Source organism: Podarcis cretensis (genome assembly GCF_951804945.1).
Source record: "Podarcis cretensis genome assembly, chromosome: 17".
NCBI lineage: Eukaryota > Metazoa > Chordata > Lepidosauria > Squamata > Lacertidae > Podarcis > Podarcis cretensis.
The window spans coordinates 7,434,255-7,458,924 of NC_137187.1; the positions used below are offsets into that span (position 1 = coordinate 7,434,255).

Below are 24,670 nucleotides of genomic sequence, written 5' to 3' on the forward strand. Positions count from 1 at the left end.
TGTCTTCCTCTCCCTCCTCCCTGGAAGGGTCAGGGTGGGGAGGCGGTCTCCACCATTCGTCCTCTGCCCAGTCCCCAACACTTAGCAAAAGTTCAAACGCCCAGAGGAAGACTCTCATCCATATGTTTTTTCAGGGTGTGATCTGGGCCTTACTGGTGTCTCCTGTATAGGTACCATATTTTTCGCCCTATAGGACGCACTTTTCCCCCTTCAAAAATTAAGGGGAAATGTGTGTGGGTCCTATGGGGCGAATGCAGGCTTTCGCTGAAGCCTGGAGAGCGAGAGGGGTCGGTGCGCACCGACCCCTCTCGCTCTCCAGGCTTCAGGAAGCTATCCGCAAGCCGTGGGAGAGCTGCGCGACTTCGCCTGCACCCAGAAGCCTGGGGCGCGCTGAGCTCAGCACATCCCAGGCTTCGGGCTTCGCGCAGCTCTCCGCAAGCCGTGGGAGAGCTGCACAAAGTCACGCAGCTCTCCCACAGCTCTCCCCCAGGGTTCGGGCTTGCGGATAGCAGCCTGTTCTGGGGGCTGGGGTCGGGGGGAGCTCGGGCTTCCCCCGCCCCAGCCCCACGCCTGGGGGGAAAATAATTTTTTTTCTTTATTTCCCCCCCAAAAAAACTAGGTGCACCCTATGGGCCTGTGCGCCCTATGGGGCGAAAAATACGGTAGGTGGCAGATATAAGGGTAGCCGTAAGTCAGCAAACATAAATCTGAGAATGACGGACAGTGAGAGTGGCACGGGGAAACAATAGGTTTGAGCTTGCTTCTCCCAAGCTTTTCCTGCATTGCTTCTTCAGAGCACGTGGAACTGGCCCGTTATTGAAAAGCCATGGCAGCTCCTTCACTCAACTTCTTAATTTTTGAAGGAGTTTGATCACTCCTCCCAGCTGGAGAGAGAGTTTGCTCAGATGAGGATTATCATCAAATCTGGCATGAACATTTTTCTTTAGTTCAAAAGGGGAAATGACCCCAAAACAGAACGATTCCTCACTCCGGTAGCGGTTTCCTCAGCAATTGCTGGACATACAGTATCTGATGCGTTTCCACAAAAGAAGTCTCCTCCTGGGTAGGAAGCAGAAGGAAAGAGTTATGTATGATTCCAAGAATTTCATTTAAGAGTTGTGGGATTCTGTAATTACAGATGTGCTATTCTTGGGCTGAATCCAATACAGCAGGTGTGCCAGAGCTCTGGCCCACCAAATGTTGCTAATCCTTAGCCACCATCCTTAGCCAGTGGCCATGTTCACTGGGGCTTATGGGTATTGTAATTTAGCAATACCAATTGTTATGTATTCAGTGGTATTTGTTCGCCTGAGCTTGAGTGTGGACTAAGGATTCTGAGCTCCTGTGTTCTGATTCGATGCACGATATCCAATCACAGAACATTTCAGGATTTGGGCCTCTGCCATTGGCCCTTAAACTCTGAGTTATGATTCGCATCAAAAACGATCAAAACCCGGAAGTGACTATTCCGGTTTTTGAACACTGTTTTGGAAGTCGGACATCCGACGGGGCTTCCGTGGTTTCCGATTGGCTGCAGGAGCTTCCTGCAGCCAATCGGAAGCCGCGCTTTGATTTTCAAACGTTTTGGAAGTCAAACAGACTTCAGGAATGGATTCCATTCGACTTCCAAGGTACGGCTGTATTATTAAGATGTTATTGGATGAGCATTTTTGGTATTTTATGTTATACGTTGTTTTAGTTTTCTTGTTTAGTGTTGTGTTTTTTTAGCTGTTGTGTTCTATCTTGTTAAGTCACTTTTGAGGCCTTCTTTGTAAAATAGACAAAAAAAAACTACTAACAAATGTCAATAATAATACAGTAGTACCTTGGGTTAAGAACTTAATTCGTTCCAGAGGTCCGTTCTTAACCTGAAACTGTTCTTAACCTGAGGCGTGCTTTCGCTAATGGGGCCTCCTGCTGCCGCTAGCACGTGATTTCCGTTCTTATCCTGGGGCAAAGTTCTTAACCTGGAGCAACCACTTCCTGGTTAACGGAGTTTGTAACCCAAAGCGTCTGTAACCTGAAGCGTCTGTAACCTGAGTTAGGTAAAGGTAAAGGGACCCCTGACCATTAGGTCCGTCGTGACCGACTCTGGGGTTGCGGCACTTATCTCGCTTTATTGGCCGAGGGAGCCAGGGTACAACTTCCGGGTCATGTAACCCGAGTTACCATTGTACTAATAATGCTGAATTTAAACAGAGAATGGTCAAAATAAGCAAATGAAAAATGTAAAGCATTGATAGAGCTGTACTTATTTCATGGCAATGTACAGAATTCAGCAGGCAGGAGAAATGTTTTTGTTTTCAAAATAATTACAATAGGAAAATAGGATTATCACAAAATACTCACATTTACGGAGTCACGCCGACAACGGACTATTATAGCTTTCACAAAAATGCGAACAAATTGGCCTAGAAGGAAAAGATAGCACAGCAAGGAAGGCCATCCCTTTATGAGGTTGTCATATTCACCCAAAAACTAGGCAAAAAAAAAAAAGGCAGAATTACCAAAGGCAAACATTACACCACCTGTCATATACCCTGAAAGCTCAGCTTAAGTTATTAAGCCTGTCTTGTCCTGAAGGGCAGAATCAAGATCATAACTAAGATCAACGCACTCTGCCATATTTGGGTTGACTTCCTAAATACTGGAGCCTGTGTGTATGTGTGTGTGTGTGTGTGTGTGTGTGTGTGTGTGTGTGTGTGTCGCTTTATTGGCTGAGGGAGCCGACGTTTGTCCGCAGACAGCTTCCGGGTCATGTGGCCAGCATGACTAAGCCGCTTCTGGCGAACCAGAGCAGCACACGGAAATACTGTTTACCTTCCCGCCGGAGCGGTACCTATTTATCTACTTGCACTTTGTGCTTTTAAACTGCTAGGTTGGCAGGAGCAGGGACCAAACAACGGGAGCTCACTCCCTCACAGCGATTCAAACCGCCGACCTTCTGATCGGCAAGTCCTAGGCTCTGTGGTTTAACCCACAGCGCCACCAGCATCCCTATACACACACACACACACACACACACACACACACACAGAGGGGTTGAGTATGGGCTTAGTTTGTTTCACCAGCACCATATCTGTAACCCTACCCTTGTTAGTGAATCCTTCGGTGAGAGACTAAAATCTCCTGAGACGCAGGCCCTAGCCCCTAAGGCAGCAGTGGCAAACCTTTTAGAAATCAAGTGCCCAAACCGCAACCCGAAACCCACTAATTTATCACAAAGTGCCAACGCGGAAACTTAAAGTGGGATAATAATGATTGTCTGCATGCGCACATACAAATAAATATACTGAAAGATAATGAGGGGAGGTTGCCCAGAGTTGTTGACCTTTTTCAGGGGGGTGCCAATAATTGTTTAGCTTTTAGGGGGGACTGCATGACATACGCTTCCTATCGCACGTGACTCAGAAGCAACCAATAGTCTCAACACTCGCCGACAGCATCCAATCAGCATTCACCCTTGACACAGCCACACATCACACGCACTAACACCGCTAACTATCTCCTGCTCAGGGCATCAAGCAATTCCGAGCACAACCGAGTACGTTTCTGAGCACAATTCAAAGTGTTGGTGCTGACCTTTAAAGCCCTAAACGGCTTTGGTCCAGTATACCTGAAGAAGTGTCTCCACCTCCATCGTTCTGCCCGGACACTGAGGTCCAGCGCCGAGGGCCTTCTGGCGGTTCCCTCGCTGCAAGAAGCCAAGTTACAGGGAACCAGGCAGAGGGCCTTCTCGGTAGTGGCACCTGCCCTGTGGAACACCCTCCCATCAGATGTCAAAGAGATAAACAACTACCTAACATTCAGAAGACATCTGTTCAGGGTAGTTTTTAATGTGTGACATTTTAGTGTATTTTTGGTCTTTGTTGGAAGCCGCCCAGAGTGGCTGGGGAAACCCGGCCAGATGGGTGGGGTACAAATAAATTATTATTATTATTATTATTATTATTATTATTATTATTATTATTGCCAAAATGGTATTAGGGAGAAAGAAGGAGGAGAAAGGAGGGTGCACAGGAAAGCCACAATGCTTGCAGAAGTGTAAGTTGCTACGGAGGACGTTTTAAGGGGCAACCCACCAGGCCCAATACGAACTGCGTATTTTCAGTAGCCATGAGGTCAGGAGAAGCAGAAATGGAAAGGCGTGTACTAGAAGAAAGCAGGGCTGCAACCCTGACAAACAGAACACACTGCAACATTTCGTTGTAGATGCCCCTTGTAGGTCCTGTACAGTGAGCCAGTCCCAAATAAAACCATGCCCCCTTCTGCCTATTTCACAGCCATGTATCCTATATAAAAAAGGGACGTGGGTGGCGCTGTGGGTTAAACCACAGAGCCTAGGACTTGCCGATCAGAAGGTCGGCGGTTCAAATCCCCATGATGGGGTGAGCTCCCGTTGCTCGGTCCCTGCTCCTGCCCACCTAGCAGTTTGAAAGCACATCAAAGTGCAAGTAGATAAATAGGTACCACTCCGGCGGGAAGGTAAACGGCATTCCCGTGCGCTGCTCTGGTTCGCCAGAAGCGACTTAGTCATGCTGGCCACATGACCTGGAAGCTGTACGCCGGCTCCCTCGGCCAATAAAACGAGATGAGTGCCGCAACCCCAGAGTCGGCCACGACTGAACCTAATGGTCAGGGGTCCCTTTACCTTTATCCTTTCTAAACCAACATCTAAGTCTTTTGTCAAGTATCTTCAGTCTAGGAATCAACTGTCCCAGGCTTACTGGATTTTGTGCTTCATCTATTGCCAAGAGGGCAGACATGGGCCTTGATTTCTGAATTCTTTTCAGGCAGGGCTGCAGTTCAGCAGCAAAGCTTGGATGCCAAAGCTCCCTGGTAGCTCCAGAGAAGCCTGAGAAAACTCTGAGGGCCATAAGCATTTCCATTCCTTCTCGGTGACTTCAGGGCAGGGTGTCCTCTGTTGAAAGCCCTCTAGTTTTGGCCCTGCTTTCTTGTGCCCTGTCCATGGTTCTGAGGACCTGACTCGTGTCTCCATTCTTCTCTCTTCCCAAAAGTTTTGGAGGCACCTAATTTCTGGAGTGAAGGAATCATCCATGACGCTTGTTCTCTCACACACAGTGGTGGTTCTTTCACAGGCCTTAAGATTTCTACCACAGGTTTCCTCTGTAGGCCGTAAGGCCATGTACACAGATGCTAAGGCAGAGATGGCCTCCCAATACAGCAGTGTCACTAAGCTGATCTGGGTGGGGGGGTGGCAAGGTGAGGGCTCTACAGCTGCCCCAGCAAGACTCTACTGGTACACCTGTGCAGCCCCAGCCTCACTGATGTCTTGTCCTGACCAATTCCCATCCAGGTAATAACAGCAAAATATAAAAATATAATAAAATCTCAAACATTAAAAACTTCCCTAAACAGAGCTGCCATCAGATGTCTTCTAAAAGTCAGATAGTTGTTTATTTCCTTGACATCTGGTGGGAGGGTGTTCCACAGAGTGGGTGCCACTACCGAGAAGGCCCTCTGCCTGGTTCTCTGGAGCATCACCTCTCACAGTGAGGGAACCACCAGAAGGCCCTTGGAGCTGGACCTCAGTCTGAACAATGGGGGTGGAGATGCTCCTTCAGGTATACTGAGCTTTAAAGGTCAGCACCAACACTTCAGCTATGCTGATTTTGGGATGGAAGTTCCACAGCATCGTACTGGCCATTGCAGAGGAGGCTCCCCCATTCTGCCTCTAGCCCCAGCAGGTAGACAGATAAGAGAGATGAGCACTTACGTTGTTGTCAGGGCACAAGAAATAGTCTACCACCGAGATGAACATCCTTTAAAAAAAACAACACTCGAGTTACAGGGATCCTAAGATGCTGTCTGTAGTCAAAATATGTGTACTGTTTGTTCAGCCAAACATCTGAGGCAAACTCCCATCTACCACAGTCCTCATATTGGATTCGCATGGGCCCCCCATCCATACAGAAAGTACCGTATTTTTTGCTCTATAGGACGCACCGGACCATAGGAGGGGGAGAACGGGGGGGGGATTCTCCCCCTCTCTGCTAAGCACCCCTTTAGCGAAGAGGCAGGAGAAACGGAGCCCCTTCCATTTCTCCTCCCGCTTCACTGAAGGGGCGCTGCGCAGAGAGGGAAAGCTGTGCAGCCCCTCTCCAGCGAAGCGAAGCCTGGAGAGCAAGAGGGATCGGTGTGCACCGACCCCTCTCGCTCTCCAGGCAGCTATCCGCAAGCCTTTAGAGTGCAGCGGGAACTCCTGCTGTGCTCTGAAGGCATGCGGATAGCTGCCTGAAGCCCCCAGAGCGCAGCAGAAGTTCCCACTGCGCTCCGGGGGCTTCAGGCGGCTTCAGCGAAAGCAACGTGAAGCCTCCGGAGCGCGGGGGAGCTCTCCCTCTGCGCTTCGGAGGCTTCGCGTTGCTATTGCTGAAGCCAAGGAGCCTTCATTCGCTCCATAAGACGCACACACATTTCCCCTTAATTTTTGGAGGGGGAAAAGTGTGTCTTATAGAGCGAAAAATACAGTATACTGTCTATGTTTTACAAGGAAGGTCTTCACCAGCAATGCGAAAGTCACAAAATTAGGGACTGAATAAAACTCCCCAGCCAGAACAGACTGGTTGAGGGGGGGAAATGGGAGGCAGCGTTACTGACAAAATTAATATACAAAAAGTAAAGTCGTAAGCAGATGGCAGAGCATGAGACTCTTGATCTCAGGGATGTGGGTGCGAACCCCACATTGGGCAAAAGATTCCTGCATTGGAAGGGGGTTGGACTAGATGACCGCATGGTCCCTTCCAACTCTGCAGTTCCATAATCCTATGATTCTATAACCAGCTGAACAAGTTGGTTGCAAGATGAGCTTTGTTTACCCTACCATTCCCGACCCTTGAGCCATGGTGGATGCAGCTGATGGGAGTTGAATCCAACAAAGTCTAGAGTGCAGCATGATGGCTATCCCTGATCTAGACAATATTAGGAACCCTGGATCATTTAAATCTATTTGCTCTCTAGCAATGGTCGTCGCATGCTTCCACAAATGCCCTTCATGAGGTTCTCTAATGGCAAGTTGTCTCTCGCCCCAACACCCCCAGCAATAGCGCTCAGACAGGTATATCGTACCTACGGGACCGCCTCTCCTGGTATGCCCCACGGAGAGCCTCAAGGTCCATAAATAGCAACACCCTAGTGGTCCCGGGCCCTAAGGAAGTTAGATTGGCTTTGACCAGAGCCAGGGCCTTTTCAGCTCTGGCCCCGGCCTGGTGGAACGCTCTGCCTCATGAGACCAGGGCCCTGCAGGATCTGATTTCTTTCCACAGGGCCTGTAAGACAGAGTTGTTCCACCTGGCCTTTGGCTTGGAGCCAGTTTGATTCCCTCCCTCCCTCTCTTTCTTTTTTCCTTTCCTTCTCCTCCTACGATGAGGATACATTTTAATATTTTAATGTTCCATTATTTTAATGTTGTATTTTATTTTTGTTTTTAAGTTGTAATCATTCATCTTGTTTTTATTATTGCTTGTAAGCCGCTCTGAGCCCGGCCTTGGCTGGGGAGGGTGGGGTATAAATAAAATATTATTATTATTATTATTATTATTATTATTATTATTATTATTATATAAGGCTCTGCTCACCAAGCTGCAGTGTAAAGGAATCCCAGTATAGCTCCGGTAATCACGTAACTTGTTGAAAGGCAGGCAAAGAAGGGGTACATAGAGATGCCCACTTCGACGGCATGGATTAGAACCACAAAAACTGCAGAAAGATAGGATCGTTTTAGAAACCATAGTTACTCCAAATGGAGGTCTAGCATTTCTCACAGCTCCTCTCGGTCACTTGGGGGGGGGGTACCCTAATCACTGGTAAAAGTTGGCCCACTTTCAAGGATGTATTCTCACAGTTGCTAGGTTGGAGGAATATTTAGGATGGCTGTGAATGGGAGTCTGATGCATTTACTGTGTCTTAGGAGTCAGACTTGGCCTTGAGATGCCTGAAATATGAAGACAGTGAGTTCCGGTGAGCTCTTGAGAGCTCTCACGGAGCAAACGATATCTGGCGAGGTTTCGAGGGATTTCTACGACATTTAGAACAATAAGATCCAGAAAGTAAAGAACTTCTGATTCCTCATCTATCTGTTATATAAAAATTCACTTTGTCCAATAACACACAACAAAGCCACTTTCTATAAACCAACATGACCTTGAATCCTCAAATCCAAATAACATTATTTCTTTTTATTTTTCAAGCAAAAAGTCTATGAGAGGTTTCCAATCTTTAACACAGCTTATTGGTCTATCTTTCTCTTTTAACCTCTTTCTTTCTTTCTTTTTCTGTATTCCTTTCTCTCCCCACCCATTTCTTTGTTTTTATTGAATCTCAATCCAAGTCTCAGTTTGGACATAAAAGGGACAATATATTAGGTTTTGTACTTTTCTCTATAAAAGGTAAAGGACCCCCGACCATTAAGTCCAGTTGCGAACGACTCTGGGGTTGCGGCGCTCCTCTCGCTTTACTGGCCGAGGGAGCGGCGTTTGTCCACAGACAGTTTTCCCGGGTCATGTGGCCAGCATGACAAAGCTTCTGACGAACCAGAGCAGCGCATGGAAACGCCAATTACCTTCCCACCAGAGCGGTACCTATTTATCTACTTGCACTTTGATGTGCTTTCGAACTGCTAGGTTGGCAGGAACTGGGACCAAACAACGGGAGCTCACCCCGTCACGGGGATTCAAAACGCCGACCTTTCGATCAGCAAGCCCTAGGCTCTGTGGTTTAGACCACAGCACCACCCTTAATAAACTTTAATAGAAACTTTGGTGAAATTTCAGCCAGTTCTCATGAGATTTCATCAGGAGCTACCACTGCTGACACCACCACTGCTTCTTTGCTGCTAGTGAGGTGAGCAGGGCACCTGCAGGGGCACCACCTCTTGGACTTCCTCATAGGTGGGCCAGCCCTGCTGTGATAATTAAACAGGTGATTGACCTTATTCAGCAGGGCTTTTTCTGCGTTTTTTCATCCAGCCTTCTCCAACTCCCATCAGCCCCAACTAGCATAGAGCAGTGGGTAGGGATAATGGGAACTGACCTGTGGTGTAGCGTAGGTGGTACCGGGGGGGGGGGGCGTTGCCCAGGGTGCACAATCAGGGGGGCGAACCAGGCACACACACACACCAAGATCCACATCATGCCCTGACAGTGGCAGGGGTTCAAAAGCACAAAGGGTGAAGATCACCCATTGCACCCTGCCCCCGCCTGACACACAAGCCCATTGGCCACAAGGGCAGGGAAGCATGGAGGGGTGATCATCACCCTCTGCACTTCCCACTCTGCACCCATAAGCGCCCGCTCGGCAGTGAGGGCTGGATGCGCATGTTCCGCACCCGCCCCAGGTGTAATGATCGCAGACAGGCAAGCAAGCCTTGATAAGAATTAATGACTCCCTGGCAGTTTTATGGTACTTTTATTTACAAAAAACACATCCAGAGCACGGCTTCTAGCCTGCTCTCATTGAAGGAGTTGGTCAGTCTGAATCTCCACCCCTCTCACAGCAGGAAGGACGCCAGATTCCCGCCCTTCCCCTCTTGCCCTTCTGTTGTCCAGTCTCTGAGAACGGGGACTGAGAGGTTGGACTTCCTCCTCCCCGCTTCCACTAGACACACTCTCCATCCTCTGCCTCTCTGCTGGTTGCCTAGCAACCCTCTGACTAGCTCTCCCCCCACTTGAGAGCTAATGCCTGTGACTTCTTTGTGAAAGGGGGTGGCGCTCCCCCTTCCTGGCTCTGTCAGCCAGCTTTCGTCTGCAGAGCCGGCTTCTCTCTCACTTGGCTCAATTTCTGAGTCTGACTCTTCCCCTCCACTCGGTTGAGCCACGTTCCTGACACTAGGTGCTGGCAAAGGGTGCAAGGCCCCTGAAATTGAGTCCAACATTATCTGGGGACCCGAGTTTGGGAGAAGACTAGACCTTACAAGGGAAATATGGCATTCCCAGTTCCTACATTCCACTTGAATTGTCAGTGGAGCTGAGCTGAGGCAGCATTTGCAGAAGGAAATCAGCAGGTAGGAAAGAGAGTGCTTAACTCTTCCACACAGCCAATTCCCCCCCCCCAAAAAAATTATTTTTTACGATCCCTAGTCCCAATAAACAGAGCTCTAAACCTGGAAGAGAGATCAGCAGGAAAGAAAAATGATATTGGTGGAAGGAAGACATCAGCAAGAAGAATTTGGCATATGCAAGGGAAGTTAAGAACACCTCACCTTCCGATCTTCCCTCCTTATTCCACTTATGTTAACAAATGCAAGACTGAGATCAGAATCCTGAATACAAAACTGAACTCACAGATGAGCCCAAAAGCTCAGGTTCTGGCTAGTATCAGGGCAATGAGCAGATTAGTATGGATAAACTGAAAAACGTCAGAGGCTCATGGTATTGTTCCATCCCCAGGCCTCCCTGTTGCTTCTTTCCCACGTGTTTTACCTTTAGCCCACCTCGGAAATAACGAAATGAAGTGGTCTGAGGTAAACAGGTACATCACTTTATCAGCAATAATTCCAAATGCAAATCCAAGTGACCATCGGTTGCTGAAAGTGAGGATATCAAAGGGTCTGTGAGGTGTGGAAAGAAGAAGAAAAGAAATAAATCTTAGGATTCTGGGAAGCAACTGGGAAGCCATTACAGAGCTGAAACCTTATGTGCTGCAGCTCCCGCTTTCAAAGAGTCAAAAAACGTAGGTGTGAAATCAACCACCCATCAATTACAGCTTAGAGAAAAATAACAACAGGGACTGTTCAGTTCACCATCTTGTGACAGTTTGGTTGGTCCTAATACATAAAAGTATTGCCTGATTTGGAGAGAGCTTTAAATGTATGTTGTGGTTGTGACCTATGAAAAGCTCCATCTAGTGCCAGCATGGAAGATCTTCCTTGCCCAATACAAGAGGAGTATTTTATCCTCTTTTTTTATCCCAGATGTACCGTATTTTTCGCTCCATAAGACGCACCTAGTTTTTAGAGCAGGAAAACAAGAAAAAAATATTCTGAACGAAACAGTGGATGTATGCTGTGTCCACAGATATGTGATCTGATGGTGAGTTTGGGGTAGCCCAATGCAAAAATCCTGAGGATCCATGTGGATCCGTGCTTTGTAACCACGTTTTTGCACCATTGCGGCCCCAAGCAACAGTGGGTGCGTGATTTTTTTGGTGCAGGCTATAGCCATGGACATGCTATGTGATCTGATGGTGAATTTGGGGTGACCCAATGTAAAAATCCTGAGGATCCATGAGCTTTTACCTCCCCCCTCCCAGGCAGCCTCCACTAGCATCCCTCATCTCTCTTCCAATCCCACTGATCAGCTGTTTCCTTTCAACACTCCCTTCCCTCTTGTTTGCCTTCGTGTCTTTTCCTTAGCTGGAGCAGTTTTTTGCTCCTCCTTTTCTTCTAATTTCTCTCCTTATTGCTTTAGTCTTCCTGTTTCCCCCTTTGCAAGTTCGCTGTCTTTACCTCCCCACTCCCAGGCAGCCTCCTTTATCTCTAGCATCCCTTATCTCTCTCCCCGATCGGCAAACGATCAGCGGCTTTGTTTCAACACCCACTTCCCTCTTTCAAAAAAAAAAAAGCATGATCTGCTTTTTGCCCCTGGGCAATTCAGCTCCAGGGACCACACATTCGCTCCATAAGACACACAGACATTTCCCCTTACTTTTTAGGAAGAAAAAAAGTGCGTCTTATAGAGCAAAAAATACGGTAAATACTTGAATTTATGCCTCCTGCAAGACGGATTCAGAAAGGCGACCTGCTTTCATGAAGGAATGGCATTTGTTGCACTGGCGTATTTGTCTTTTTCAGAAAACACTTGTAGCCACAGAAGGAAAGTTATTCTTCAACTTACGCCATAATCCCACAGTGTCCATGTAGAGGAATTTTTTCATCTATACAACATCTTTTTACTCTTTTTTCAAGACAGGACAGCACTATAATGATGAAGACCTGCCGATACAGAAGAACAGTCATGAGGGAGTGAAGGCATCCTTTGATCTTTGAGAAACTAATAAAGAATTACAATTGAGTTATTATCCCTAAAGATGATTGACTTTACAAGAGCCAGACACTAGTACAAAAAGAGTTTTAGAGTTAATTCAATTTTTTGGTCAGGTGGCAGGATTTAAGTTGAACAAACTAAAAACTAAAGTTCTGGGGAAAAACTTAACAAATGTTGAAAGAGAGAGATTCCAAAATGAAACTGGGTTAGTGGTGGTAAAGAAAGTAAAATACTTGGGGATTAACATGACATCTAAAAATGTGAACTTATTTAAAGACAATTATGATAAATATTGGACAGAGGTAAAGAAAGATCTAGAAATATGGTCGAATTTGAAGCTTTCCTTGTTAGGCCGAATTGCAGCGATCAAAATGAATGTATTGCCTAGAATGTTATTTTTGTTTCAGACATTACAAATTGTGGACAAACTAGATTGTTTCAAGAAGTGGCAGAAAGATATATCTAAATTTATCTGGCAGGGCAAAAAGCCCAGAATAAAATTTAAGATACTTACTGATGCAAAAGAAAGAGGGGGGTTTGCCCTGCCGGATTTGAGACTGTACTATGAATCGGCAGCTTTCTGCTGGTTGAAAGATTGGCTACTTCTTGAGAATGCAGATATTCTGGATCTGGAAGGATTTGATAACAGGTTTGGTTGGCATGCATATTTATGGTATGACAAGGTTAAAGTTCACAAGGGTTTCAAAAACCATATTGTTAGGAAAGCATTATATAATGTTTGGATTCGGTACAAGGATTTGTTGGAAAATAAAACTCCTAGGTGGCTATCACCTATGGAGGCTAAGGAGGTGAAGAAACTTAACATGGAATCCAAATGGCCGAAATATTCTGAAATCTTAGAACAAGAAGGTGGTGAATTTAAACTACAGAGTTTTGAGAAATTAAAGCCCAAGGTGCGAGATTGGCTTCATTATTACCAAATAATGGAAACTTTTAAACAAGACAGGAAAATTGGCTTCCAGGTGGAGAAATCGAAATTGGAAACAGAACTGTTAGAACCCAATACTAAGAATGTATCAAGAATGTACAATTTGTTGCTGAAGTGGAATACAATAGATGAGACAGTTAAATCAGCCATGATTAAATGGGCACAGGACATTGGTCATGACATTATGTTTGTTGACTGGGAACAGTTATGGACCACTGGTATTAAATTCACGGCATGTAATGCCCTAAGAGAAAATATTATGAAAATGATTTACAGGTGGTACATGACCCCAGTCAAACTTGCGAAGATTTATCATCTGCCCAATAATAAATGTTGGAAATGTAATGAGACTGAAGGTACCTTCTTTCACCTTTGGTGGACCTGCCCAAAGATTAAAGCCTTTTGGGAAATGATCTATAATGAAATTAAGAAGGTACTTAAATGTACTTTTCATAAGAAACCAGAGGCATTTCTCTTGGGCATGGTCGGCCAATTGGTGTCAAGGAAGGATAGGACTTTTTTTATGTACGCCACTACAGCAGCAAGGATCCTTCTAGCAAAGTATTGGAAGACACAAGAACTCCCCACACTGGAAGAATGGCAGACGAAAGTGATTGACTTTATGGGATTGGCAGAAATGACTGGCAGAATCCGCGACCAAGAGAAAGAGACGGTGGAGGAAGATTGGAAGAAATTCAAAGACTATCTTAAGAACTGTTACAATATTGATGAGTGTTAAAATGTCAAGGGGAAGGAAGATGCAGAATTACAGCCGAAAATGTTTGATGATTTAAGGTGAAATTGAGAAAAGATAACAAATTTAAATTTAATTGGCTAAAATGGTTGCTGAAAAATTGTAAAATAAGGATGTAAAAAGGGTGAGGTATGGGGAAGTCCGAGAAAGGAGGCTTATGAAAATGAGGTTAGGAACTTATATTTGTGTGTTTGTTTGTATTTGTCGATGTTTTTATATTGTTGTGGTCATTTTGTTTTAAAATTGGAAAACTAATAAAAATTATTATAAAAAAAAAAAAATATTATCCCTAAAGATGGACGCTCAACCTATCAGCTCAGTTAACCTGTCAGTTAATTAAACCAACTCAGGATGTTCCTGATGAATTTTCCCAGCCATGTCTTGGAATTGTGTGACTGTTGGGTCAAGTTAGCCATATTGATTCGTACGCTGCCGGTGGGTTCTTGTTGTTGTCTTGTTGGGCTGTGTGTGTAATAAAAGGGAGCCACACTGGAGTGAAGGCATCCTCTTTTACAGTATTGGCCTGAATATAAGCCTCATTTCCCCCCCCCTCCCCAAATTAAAGTGCGGCTTAAATTCGCAACCTTACAAAAATTGGCTTTTATGATATCGCTGCTGAAACAGACATACAATAAAATGGAACGGATGTGAGTGGCTGCAGAAATTTAAGGGAGTGGCTTATATTCGGGTATTGACTTTTTTCTTCCCCCCCCAAAAAAAATTTTAAAGGTGCGGCTTATATTCAGGCCAATACAGTATTTGTCCCCGTGTTGCTTTCAGTTTGTTAGTTAGTGTTACGGTTCCAAGGGGTTGCTTGAGAGCAAGCAGGCAAATGCCCCCGTGCTCAGCTGCGAAGCCTTGCTTTTGATGCCAAAATAAACTTTATCTGTCCAGAGCGCCTCTATTCCGTGGCTGGCTCATTCACTGGCAGAATCCGTGACTGGGTGGTCCTTAAACCTTCCCCAGCAATCTAGTTTCTTGACGCCCAGTCTGCGCCTCCCCTCTTGGCGTGGAAGCCTACTGCGCAAGGAAGGCGTGGGTAACGGAGGGCCTCTCTCCTCCCTGCTTTGCCCAGGCAAGGTGTTCTGGCACTGCCTCGCCTCCTCCGAGCCCTGAAGCTCCTCTCCACTGGAAGCGTGGTTACTGTCCTCCGTTGAGGAGGAGCTCCTTCCCACAATCTTTGGGGGCTCTCTGTAATCCATCCGGCTTTTCCCCTCTCCCTCCTGAGCCGATGGCAGTTCCCTGACAGTTAGCTTTTCTAGTAAGGCTGTTTCCCATCCAATTTGGTCCCAGTGGTTCATGTTCACTCCTGACAGGCCCCTGTACTATGATGCTTCCAGGAGCTGAGGGTAGGTGGGTTGTAAGCACTTTATACTGCAGAGCTCTCCCTATGTTTTTAGTTCTGGCTCTCTGCAGCAAGCGCACTTAAGATCAGCCTCTGCCAAATTCCCCAAATTAAGCAAGGGTACCAATGCCAAAGTAATTATGTCTGCGTGTGCACGTTAGTGTCCAGTGCAGAACCCAAGAGTAATATATGAGATCAGTATTCCATTTTGTGCATTTTTCAGTATTATACACAGCCACTCTCCTTCCTATCTAATGGCAGCCTCAGTATCTGAGGAAGGAGAGTAGCTCTGTATTTCATCAGTCATAACTCAAGAAAGTATGATAATGGGCCTACTTACTGCTGGAGGAAGAGACAAATGTATAAATGCCTCCGTTTCTACTGAATCCTCACAAGAGGAATTTGAGTTGTCCATATCTTCAGAAGAATCATTTAGGAAACCTGTTCTCCTGTACAAGAAACACAATGGTAAATAGCAGGTATGTTAGATGATACACAGAGTTCAGCATCTTAAGCCTGCTTGCAAAACTCTGGTCTTCTATATGCTGGCAATGTCTACAGCCATATCCCCCAAAGTTTGATAGCCAATATACATTTTTTTAAATATAATAAAAAATAAAATAAAACTGGAAGCATGCCAATGCTTACAATCAAAAGTGTTTAATTTGGGGGATGAATATGAATAAAAATTTCTCCCCTTCAGAGTACCACCACCCCCCCCCCCCGCCCCACTATGCTCCTACATGTGTCACTCTTCTAAATATGCCCATATCAGCTCAAACAGAAATATGGAGGGCACCATCCTCTGAGGAATAGGGAATTCTAGTGCTTCTCTGCATGAGGACAGAAGCGACATGTTTAAACCACGCAAAGATGAGTCAGAATATTTTGACCACAGCAGAGGTGAAAGCAAAGCAATGGGCAGTCTCTTCTGCATTTCTTTCCCACAGCAGACACTTAGTTCCCTTGTATGGAAGTGAGAGCTGGACCATAAAAAAGGCTGATCGCCGAAGAATTGATGCTTTTGAATTCTGGTGCTGGAGGAGACTCTTGAGAGTCCCATGGACTGCAAGAAGATCAAACCTCTCCATTCTGAAGGAAATCAGCCCTGAGTGCTCACTGGAAGGACAGATCCTGAAGCTGCGGCTCCAAGACTTTGGCCACCTCATGAGAAGAGAAGACTCCCTGGAAAAGACCCTGATGCTGGGAAAGATGGAGGGCACAAGGAGAAAGGGACGACAGAGGATGAGATGGTTGGGTAGTGTTCTCGAAGCTACTAGCATGAGTTTGACCAAACTGCGGAAGGCAGTGGAAGACAGAAGTGCCTGGCATGCTCTGGTCCAGGGGGTCATGAAGAGTCGGACACAACTAAATGACTAAACAACAACAAGCATGCTAGCGTTGGCACAAGTGTTGGGAATTACTTCTCTGGAGCAGAGGTGGGGAACTGGCAGCCCGTAGGCTGGCTCAGGCCCACCCAGTTGTGTCAAATCAGCCCTTCAGATACACAACTGCAACACACACACACCCTCCACCACAAGGGAGGAAGTGCTTGACAGAGATTGCCGCTTGCCTTCCAGAGTGCTCAGCATACATTGCAGCACTCGGGAATCATCAGAAGCGGGTCGTGAGACTTTCCACCTACGCCTCCTTCCAAAAATCCCTGGAGCAACTTAAAAGACTTCCCTTGCCTTTCCCATTAGGAAAAAGGAGGGTCAGGGAAGCTGGCTTAATCAGGAGCCACCACCTCAATGACCCTGGAGCACCCTGAAACAGTGATTCCCAAAAGCACTGCTGAGATCTCTTTGCCATAGCTCAGCTGTTTCTCAATTGGCTGCAAGGGGGTGATTTTCCCAACTGACTCATTGATCAGGAGCAGGATCACTGAGCAGTGGCAAAGAGGGAACTGTTCCTCCAGGCCCCTGCTCAGGTGTGTGTTCTTCCAGTGTCGAAGCAAGGATTCTTCAACATCTACTTGGTTGGACTGGCCATGTTGCTCGGATGCCTGATGATCGTCTTCCAAAGCAACTATTCTATTCCAAACTTAAAAATGGAACGCGTCATGCTGGTGGTCAACAAAAGAGGTTTAAAGTCTCTCTCAAGGCAAATCTAAAAAAACGTAGTATAAACACCGACAATTGTGAAATCTTGGCCTGCGAGCGCTCCAATTGGAGAACAGCCTTTACCAAAGGTGTCATGGGCTTTGAAGATGCTCAAACTCAGGAAGAAAGGGAGAAACATGCTAAGAGGAAGGCACGTTTGCCAAATCCACACCGTGATCAGCTCCCACCCGGAAACCTACGTCCCCACTGTGGAAGGACGTGTGGATCCAGAATTGGCCTCCACAGTCACTTACAGACTCACTGTTAAAACTATGTTCATGGAAGACAATCTTACTTGTCTACAAGTGATTGCCAAAGAAGAAGTGTGTGTTTTGCAGCACTCTTGCAAGTGTCGGCTGACTCCCACGCGAACACAGCACCAAAAGACTCACATCCCAATTTTCTTCAGCAGAATGTTGGAGGGTATGCAGTTTTCTTGAAAAGGCAAAGTCACGTGGCCTGCAGCGGGGGGCCATTAGGGGAAAGAAATGCCTGGTTCCTGCTTCTCATAGTCAAGATCTTCAGGCCTGGTGGTAGATGGTATCTCTGCTGCTCCTCCCTATGGGGTTGAGAGCCAGCAACTGCTCTTTATCCTACAAGATGGACTCATAAGCACCCAACCTGGACTCCCATGCCCATGACCCAGGAAATGCCTGATCCTGACATCTTCCAGACCATGATGAATGTTGACAATTCAGCCAGGACATAAATGAAGTTATATGCAAACGAGGACAGGGCTTGTGTACTTTTCATAGACACGTAGACGACATGCCAGTATGTGCAGACTTGTCATGTCACAGTGACATAAAACGACAGCTGCTGAAATTCCCTGTGTCTCATATCTGGATCTAACAACCTCAGCTCCACGTAGAAACCCTTTTGCAGAATGAAGACTTAATGTCATGCTGCCTTTTCAGATGGCCGTTATAAGAAATTACCCTTGGAACAGTGTCTTGTCTTTACGTATTTTGCAAAACTGTCACAGATGACATTGACCATTATATTATTCAATGTCCATTTTATAAAGATCCCTGTGAAAAACATTTGTCCCAACTTTAGCTGCAAGAAGAAATCTGTTATACCTGGTGAGTTTATATGCTTCTTGTTGTTTGATAATGAAAATGATGCTCCTTTGCATATTTATCTGCACTGCGAAGAAGTCAAGAGCTAAATTTGTGGCTCAGTTCTGAATGGTCTATGCAGAACTGGCAAAACTGACATACAAGCTACGGGACAAGGATAACTGTGACTTTAAAGATGAATGGGAACCCTTTACAAAGTATTTGAAGACGCAACAAAGCGAACTGGACTCCTTGGCTGGTTTTGAATAAACATTCACAAACCTTTTATTGATAATTATTACTTAAATAGTTTGAGGATCTATACAACTGTGTAACATGCAGAAAACATCATTTTTAGAGAAATCAAAGACTGGAACTGAGGGTGGGGGTGGGTGGGTTCTGTGGGGGGAGGGAGGGGGAGGGAGGAAAAGGGGGGGAATAATTTTGAATAAAAAAGTAATTAAAAAAAGTTCTGAATGGTCCTTTTTGCTTTGTTTGACACAAGTATATGTAGCTACACAAATAAATTATTACTTTCGTCCGTCCACCTGCGCATACAATAGCCTTATACTCCTTTTCATTTGGCCACTTGCAAATGCTGCCTTAAAATGCTGTAATGTGTGAACCGGTTGAAGCTGATGCAACTTATGCTTCTCCCTTCCCCACCTGATGAATTCTACCAAGATGAGCTGCATCTCCTCATCTCATAGAATCATAGTATTGGAAGGGATCTTGGAGATCACCTATTGCAACCCCTTTGTTAATGTAGGATCTACAACACAGGATCTGTGATGACGATATCTATGACAGACAGCGACCCAGCCTCTGCCTTTAAAACTCTAGTGAAGAGCTCATCACCTCCCCAGGCAGTCTGCTTCACTGTAAGGAACGTTCTCCCAATGTTTTCATACACCTCACCATTCTAGTTCCTCTCCTGTCAGGGGCTGGACTGAGGAGGAATGATGGGAGCCGCTGCCGCCCCTTCTCCTGAACCTTCCCAAGGGCAGGAGGCCAGTATTGACTTAGAACAGTGGTTTGCAGAGGGGCATAGTCCAGAGGGGAAAAGCTGGGAAATACTGGGAGAGGAACAGCTAGAAGAGGAAACACCAGGAGAGAGACAGCTGGCAGATTCAGTGTCCTTAGACAGCATTCCTGACCCCCCTTCGCCTAAGACTAGACAGGCTTTGAGAGTGATAGAACAGAGAGCTCAGCAGTAACAAGTTCGGATTACCCGACGTGGGAGTAACATAGATAAATGGGGACGGAGGGGGTGAGCCTTTACTGGGAGCAATGCCATATGCATTCGAGCCAGTGTGGTGTAGTGGTTAAGAGCGGTGGACTCATAATCTGGGGAACCGGGTTCGCTTCCCTGCTCCTCCACATGCAGCTGCTGGGTGACCTTGGGCTAGTCACACTTCTCTGAAGTCTCTCCGCCTCCCTCACCTCACAGAGTGTTTGTTGTGGGGGAGGAAGGGAAAGGAGAATGTTAGCCGTTTTGAGACTCCTTCGGGTGTGATAAAGCAGGATATCAAATCCAAACTCCTCTTCTCTTCTTCTTTTGTCTCTCGCTGTGATTATTAAAGAAACTAACTGGTAAGAATGCTCCTTTCATTTGATCTGCTTAATTACGGGATCCCCTTCCCGAAAGCCTGACATCTCCTCTAGACATTTATCAATGTCGTCCTTAAAATGTGCCTCCCAGGTGCCATAGTACACATGCAGCTTGACAAGCAGCCAAAAACTGCATTAGCATTATTAGCACACTGTTGGCTCATGTTCAGCTTGTGATCCACTAATTCACCATTTCATATCTGCTGCTGCCAAGCCCTATTTCCCCCATCTTAGACTTGTGCTTCTGTGTGTGTGTGTCAAAATCCAGGACTTTGCTTTTCTCTGTGTTGAATCCCACCTTGTTCTCTTTTGGCCTAGTGCTCCAGCCTTTCAAGGCAATACTGATTCCAGAACTCTATGAAAGAAGAGACGATTCCAACGAAGGAGGAATGGCTTTTAAAAGTTATGGACTACGCAAAGTTGACAGCAATGTTAAGAGATCAAAATGATGAACTTTTTACAGAAGAATGGAGACCTTATGTTGGACCATTTGGGAAAGAACTACAAATGAAATCACAGACAGGATTCGAGATAGCAGCAACAGAAGAAAAATGATAAAGTAATTGTATTAGAGGGATTTTGATAATAGACGAGAATTTTATATATAGTGCAGTAGAAAAGAGTTTGAATTAAATAACTGTGGAGGTGGGAGTGGAAAGTCAATATATGAAATAATGTAACTATTTAATTTGAAGTTAATTTGTAAAAATTCGGAAGTGTGTGTGTGTGTGTGTGTGTGTGTTTGATTGATTGTATCTTGTCCCTCGCAGCACTGTGTTATCTTCAAATCTGATAAGTTCGCCATCTACTTCCTGCAAAAATGATAACAAGCAGAGGTTGTAAGGCGGAGTCTTGTGGCAAGGCCTCCCTCATTGGGGTTGCGGGTCCACCTAAGGTAATAAAGGTAAAAAGGTAAAGGATCCCTGGATGGTTAAATCCAGTCAAAGGCAACTATGAGGTTGTGGCACTCATCTCTCTTTCAGGCCAAGGGAGTCAGCTTTTGTCCACAGACGGCTTTCCGGGTCATGTGGCCAGCATGACTAAACCACTTCTGGCACAACGGAACACCGTGACAGAAACCAGAGCGCATGGAAACGCCGGTTTACCTTCCCACCGCAGTGGTACCTATTTATCTACTTGCACTGGTGTGCTTTCGGACTGCTAGGTTGGCAGGAGCTGGGACAGAGCAATGGAAGCTCACCCCATCGTGGGGGTTCAAACCACCGACCTTCTGATCGGCAAGCCCAAGAGGCTCCGTGGTTTAGACCACAGCACCACACACAAAAGCTTTTTTATTTCTGAGCCACCTAACAGTAACATTGACCAGCCCACATTTTTACCATGTTGTCAACAAGGATATTGTGGGAGATCTCATCACGTGCTTTGCTGAAATTAGATGCTATGCCTTATTTGCTAACCCTGGGTGGTGATGACTAATAATCACCACACATGCCAACCCACTGTGTACAAGCAAACACTAGCTTTGAAAAGGTTGTCTCTGTGGCCCTGTGTGTCTTTTTGCCCCTTCCTGCTGGCTTAGCTTCCATTATTTTCAGATTTGAACTCTCTCGGCTCTTAGTGTCTCAGTCAATACTGTATCAGTGGACTCAGCTGTTCATCCTCCTGGCGTCCTGCCTGTTTGAAATCAAATAAGAACTCTTTGAAATCCAGGGCTGGGGATTATATACATCTACATTAAATATAAATATAAAAAAACAAACTCCATTGTTGCAATGTTGTTATCCCATGTCTCTATGGGGACCAACACGGATGTCCTCAAAGAGATCTGGCAGTGCCTCATATGCTTCTAGGCCAGTGGTTCCCAAGGTGGGAAGTACTGAGCCCTGGGGGGGGGCAGTGGTATTGCCTAGTGGGGAGTGCTTAGAGGCAGGAGGGCAGTGAGGTACTGGAGGCATAAGTGTGATGGCCTGGGATTCGGACTCAGAGGCTGAACCTGAGGAATCCCAGCCTGCACAGGAGTCCCCGCCTCCAGAACCAGCTGAGCCGGGGCTGGGGCCTGAGCCTGAAGGGTCCTCACCTGTGCTGGATCCTCAGGTGCAGGCATAAGCTGAGTCTGCTCTGGCTCCTGAGGTGATGGAGGACCCGTTGCCTGCAGGTGCTCCACTCTCAGCTCCGTCAGAGGAAGCTGAGGTTGCCTCTGGGTCCGGTAACCCTCCAGCCTCTCCTGAGCTGCAGAGCCTCAGGGCAGAGAGGTGGAGGGAACTAAGTTCTCGTAGAAGGAGTGCTTGCCTCCAGGCCAGGAGAAGCGAGTCACCTGTGGACCGGGTCCGCCCTATGCCTCGGGGCAGATAAAAGCCAGCAGGAGCAACATTGTTGGTAGCCTGTTTCTGCCTGCACCCTGTCCTGCTCTTCTGCCAGAGTTCCTGACCTCACCCAACTCCACGCCTTGGCCCCGCTTCAGCTTTGACGGACAGCCTCCATACCACACCCTCAACCTTGGACTGGACTCGGACCTCGATGCACGGTTAACCCTCGGGACCAGCACAATAAGTGACTGAAAAGCTGGCATCACCAGATCAAGTTCATCAGTTTTCATAGAAACATAGAACTGTAGAGTTTAAAGGGACCACAGGGGTCATCCAGTCCAACCCCCGCAATGCAGGAATCTTTTGCCTGGTGCTGGAACTCGAACCCACAACCGTGAGATTGGAAGTCTCTTTTTTGTGTGTGTGTATGCCGAAACCCGGAAGTCTCATGGTTGACTGATAGTTGTTTTTTTTTAAATGATATTTTATTAAGTTTTTAACAAGAAAAAAGTTACAAGACAATAAACAAAAAACACAAGAAAAATACAAAAACACAAAAATACAAAAATTTAAATTTAACATAGAAAGAAAAATAAAAAATAAAAATCCCTTTTTAATTTCTCACCGTTCATTAACTTATTTTCCTGACTTCCTCACACCTCCCTTTTTTGTATTCCATTTAAAAATTGGTTCAGCAAATTCATACCCTCTTAATTTATCCTTAATTATTTTTCCTCACATATTATAGCTTCAGATTTTCGTCTAATATCAATCCATTCTTGCATATTCTTATTTTACCTTATTACTAGAACCGCTTCATTTCATTTCAACGTCATCAACTTTCAAAAATTTTACAATGTTTCTGTAAATAGATTTTAAATTTCTTCCAATCTTCTTCCACCAACTCTTCTCCCTGGTCTCGGATTCTGCCAGTCATTTCCGCCATTTCCATATAGTCCATTACTTGCATCTGCCATTCTTCCAAGGTGGGTAGGTCTTGTGTCTTCCAATGCTTTGCGATGAGTATTCTTGCTGCTGCTGTAGCGTACATAAAGAAAGTTCTATCCTTCTATGGCACCAATTGGCCGACCATGCCATGTTGTGGTGGGGGCCAGCAGGCCACCCCACTGTTGCTGGGCGGATACGTTCGGATGGCCACAGGCAGTGATTGGATAATTCGAGTCTCTGGGGAGATTTTGATGTTGCCAATTTGAAGGAGGGATCAAAGGTTTTAAATACTGGACACGTAGCCTTGGGCATCCTCTTGGGCTGCATGCATCGGATCACCCGCCCACCCTCCCTGAATTGGGGGCATTCTTTGCTTTGACCTTGCTATGCCTGTCATGGGGTCACCTGCTTTTGGGGCAGGGGCCTGGTAGGAATTTTGTCCATTTGGCTGATTGGCTGGTGCCATTTTGCCATTTGGTTTTTGCCTTGTTGTTGTTTAGTCGTTTAGTCGTGTCCGACTCTTCGTGACCCCATGGACCAGAGCACGCCAGGCACCCCTGTCTTCCACTGCCTCCCGCAGTTTGGTCAGACTCATGTTTGTAGCTTCGAAGACACTATCCAACCATCTCGTCCTCTGTCGTCCCCTTCTCCTTGTGCCCTCCATCTTTCCCAACATCAGGGTCTTCTCCAGGGAGTCTTCTCTTCTCATGAGGTGGCCAAAGTACTGGAGCCTCAGCCTCACGATCTGTCCTTCCAGTGAGCACTCAGGGCTGATTTCCTTCAGAATGGATAGGTTTGATCTTCTTGCAGTCCATGGGACTCTCAAGAGTCTCCTCCAGCACCATAATTCAAAAGAATCAATTCTTCGGCGATCAGCTTTCTTTATGGTCCAGCTCTCACTTCCATACATCACTACTGGGAAAACCATAGCTTTTACTATACGGACCTTTGTTGGCAAGGTGATGTCTCTACTTTTTAAGATGCTATCTAGGTTTGCCTACTGTGTAGCAAATCGTCAAAACTTGTAAGGTTGCCGGTTAGGCAGTGGTTAAAATTCATTGGTGGAGGGGTGAGTGCCTACCCCTCCAATGGTGGTGCGGAAAGGGAATTCCGTTAAAGGAATCCAGGGGCTTGCCATTCTTTCATCCAAGTCCCTGACATCGGGCTTGGGCCGTGCAAGCCCCCGGGAGCATGTAGGTGAGAAGTGAGGGTCTGATGCCCAGCTTCATTTCTCCCCAATATTGTTTTCCCTGACCGGCTTCCGCTGGAATCCGGAAGTCAGTTCTGTCCCTGGGGCAAGGACAGATAGTCATAACCAATGCCTAAGCAACCACTCACATGTGTGTATTTAAATAAAGTTGTGGCCAAAATCATGCTAAAAACCTTAAACAAAAATTGATGTGTGAAGTGTGAGTTTATTTGGGGTGGCTTGCGGACCTTGACACGTAACCTCTGTTCTAGATTCTCAGGCATACTGAGTGGGCTATTTTGGCGCTTACTTCAGGAACATGGAGGGGGGAACCAGAGCTGATATTTGGTCCTGCATGGTGGCTTTTCCTGTAGGTAGCTGCTGTGGCAGGAGGCGACTGGAGGCAGATGGAGGAAGTCTGCCAAATGAGGAAGTCTACACGACT

At 46.2% G+C, this 24,670-nt stretch overlaps 1 protein-coding gene across 2 annotated transcripts in view; it reads right to left on the reverse strand.

The window, feature by feature from the left end:
* The window catches only part of LOC307206303 (stimulated by retinoic acid gene 6 protein-like), a 53,357-nt gene that overhangs the window by 21,430 nt on the left and 7,257 nt on the right, over positions 1 to 24,670 (reverse strand). For both annotated transcript variants that reach the window (XM_079959419.1, XM_079959418.1), the window contains exons 2-8: positions 15,388 to 15,496; positions 11,850 to 11,947; positions 10,437 to 10,564; positions 7,596 to 7,716; positions 5,738 to 5,783; positions 2,350 to 2,478; positions 989 to 1,059 (exon numbers count right to left, since the gene is read on the reverse strand). In XM_079959419.1, coding sequence (XP_079815545.1) covers positions 989 to 1,059; positions 2,350 to 2,478; positions 5,738 to 5,783; positions 7,596 to 7,716; positions 10,437 to 10,564; positions 11,850 to 11,947; positions 15,388 to 15,496 — 702 coding nt within the window. The remainder of the gene's footprint in view (positions 1 to 988; positions 1,060 to 2,349; positions 2,479 to 5,737; positions 5,784 to 7,595; positions 7,717 to 10,436; positions 10,565 to 11,849; positions 11,948 to 15,387; positions 15,497 to 24,670) is intronic.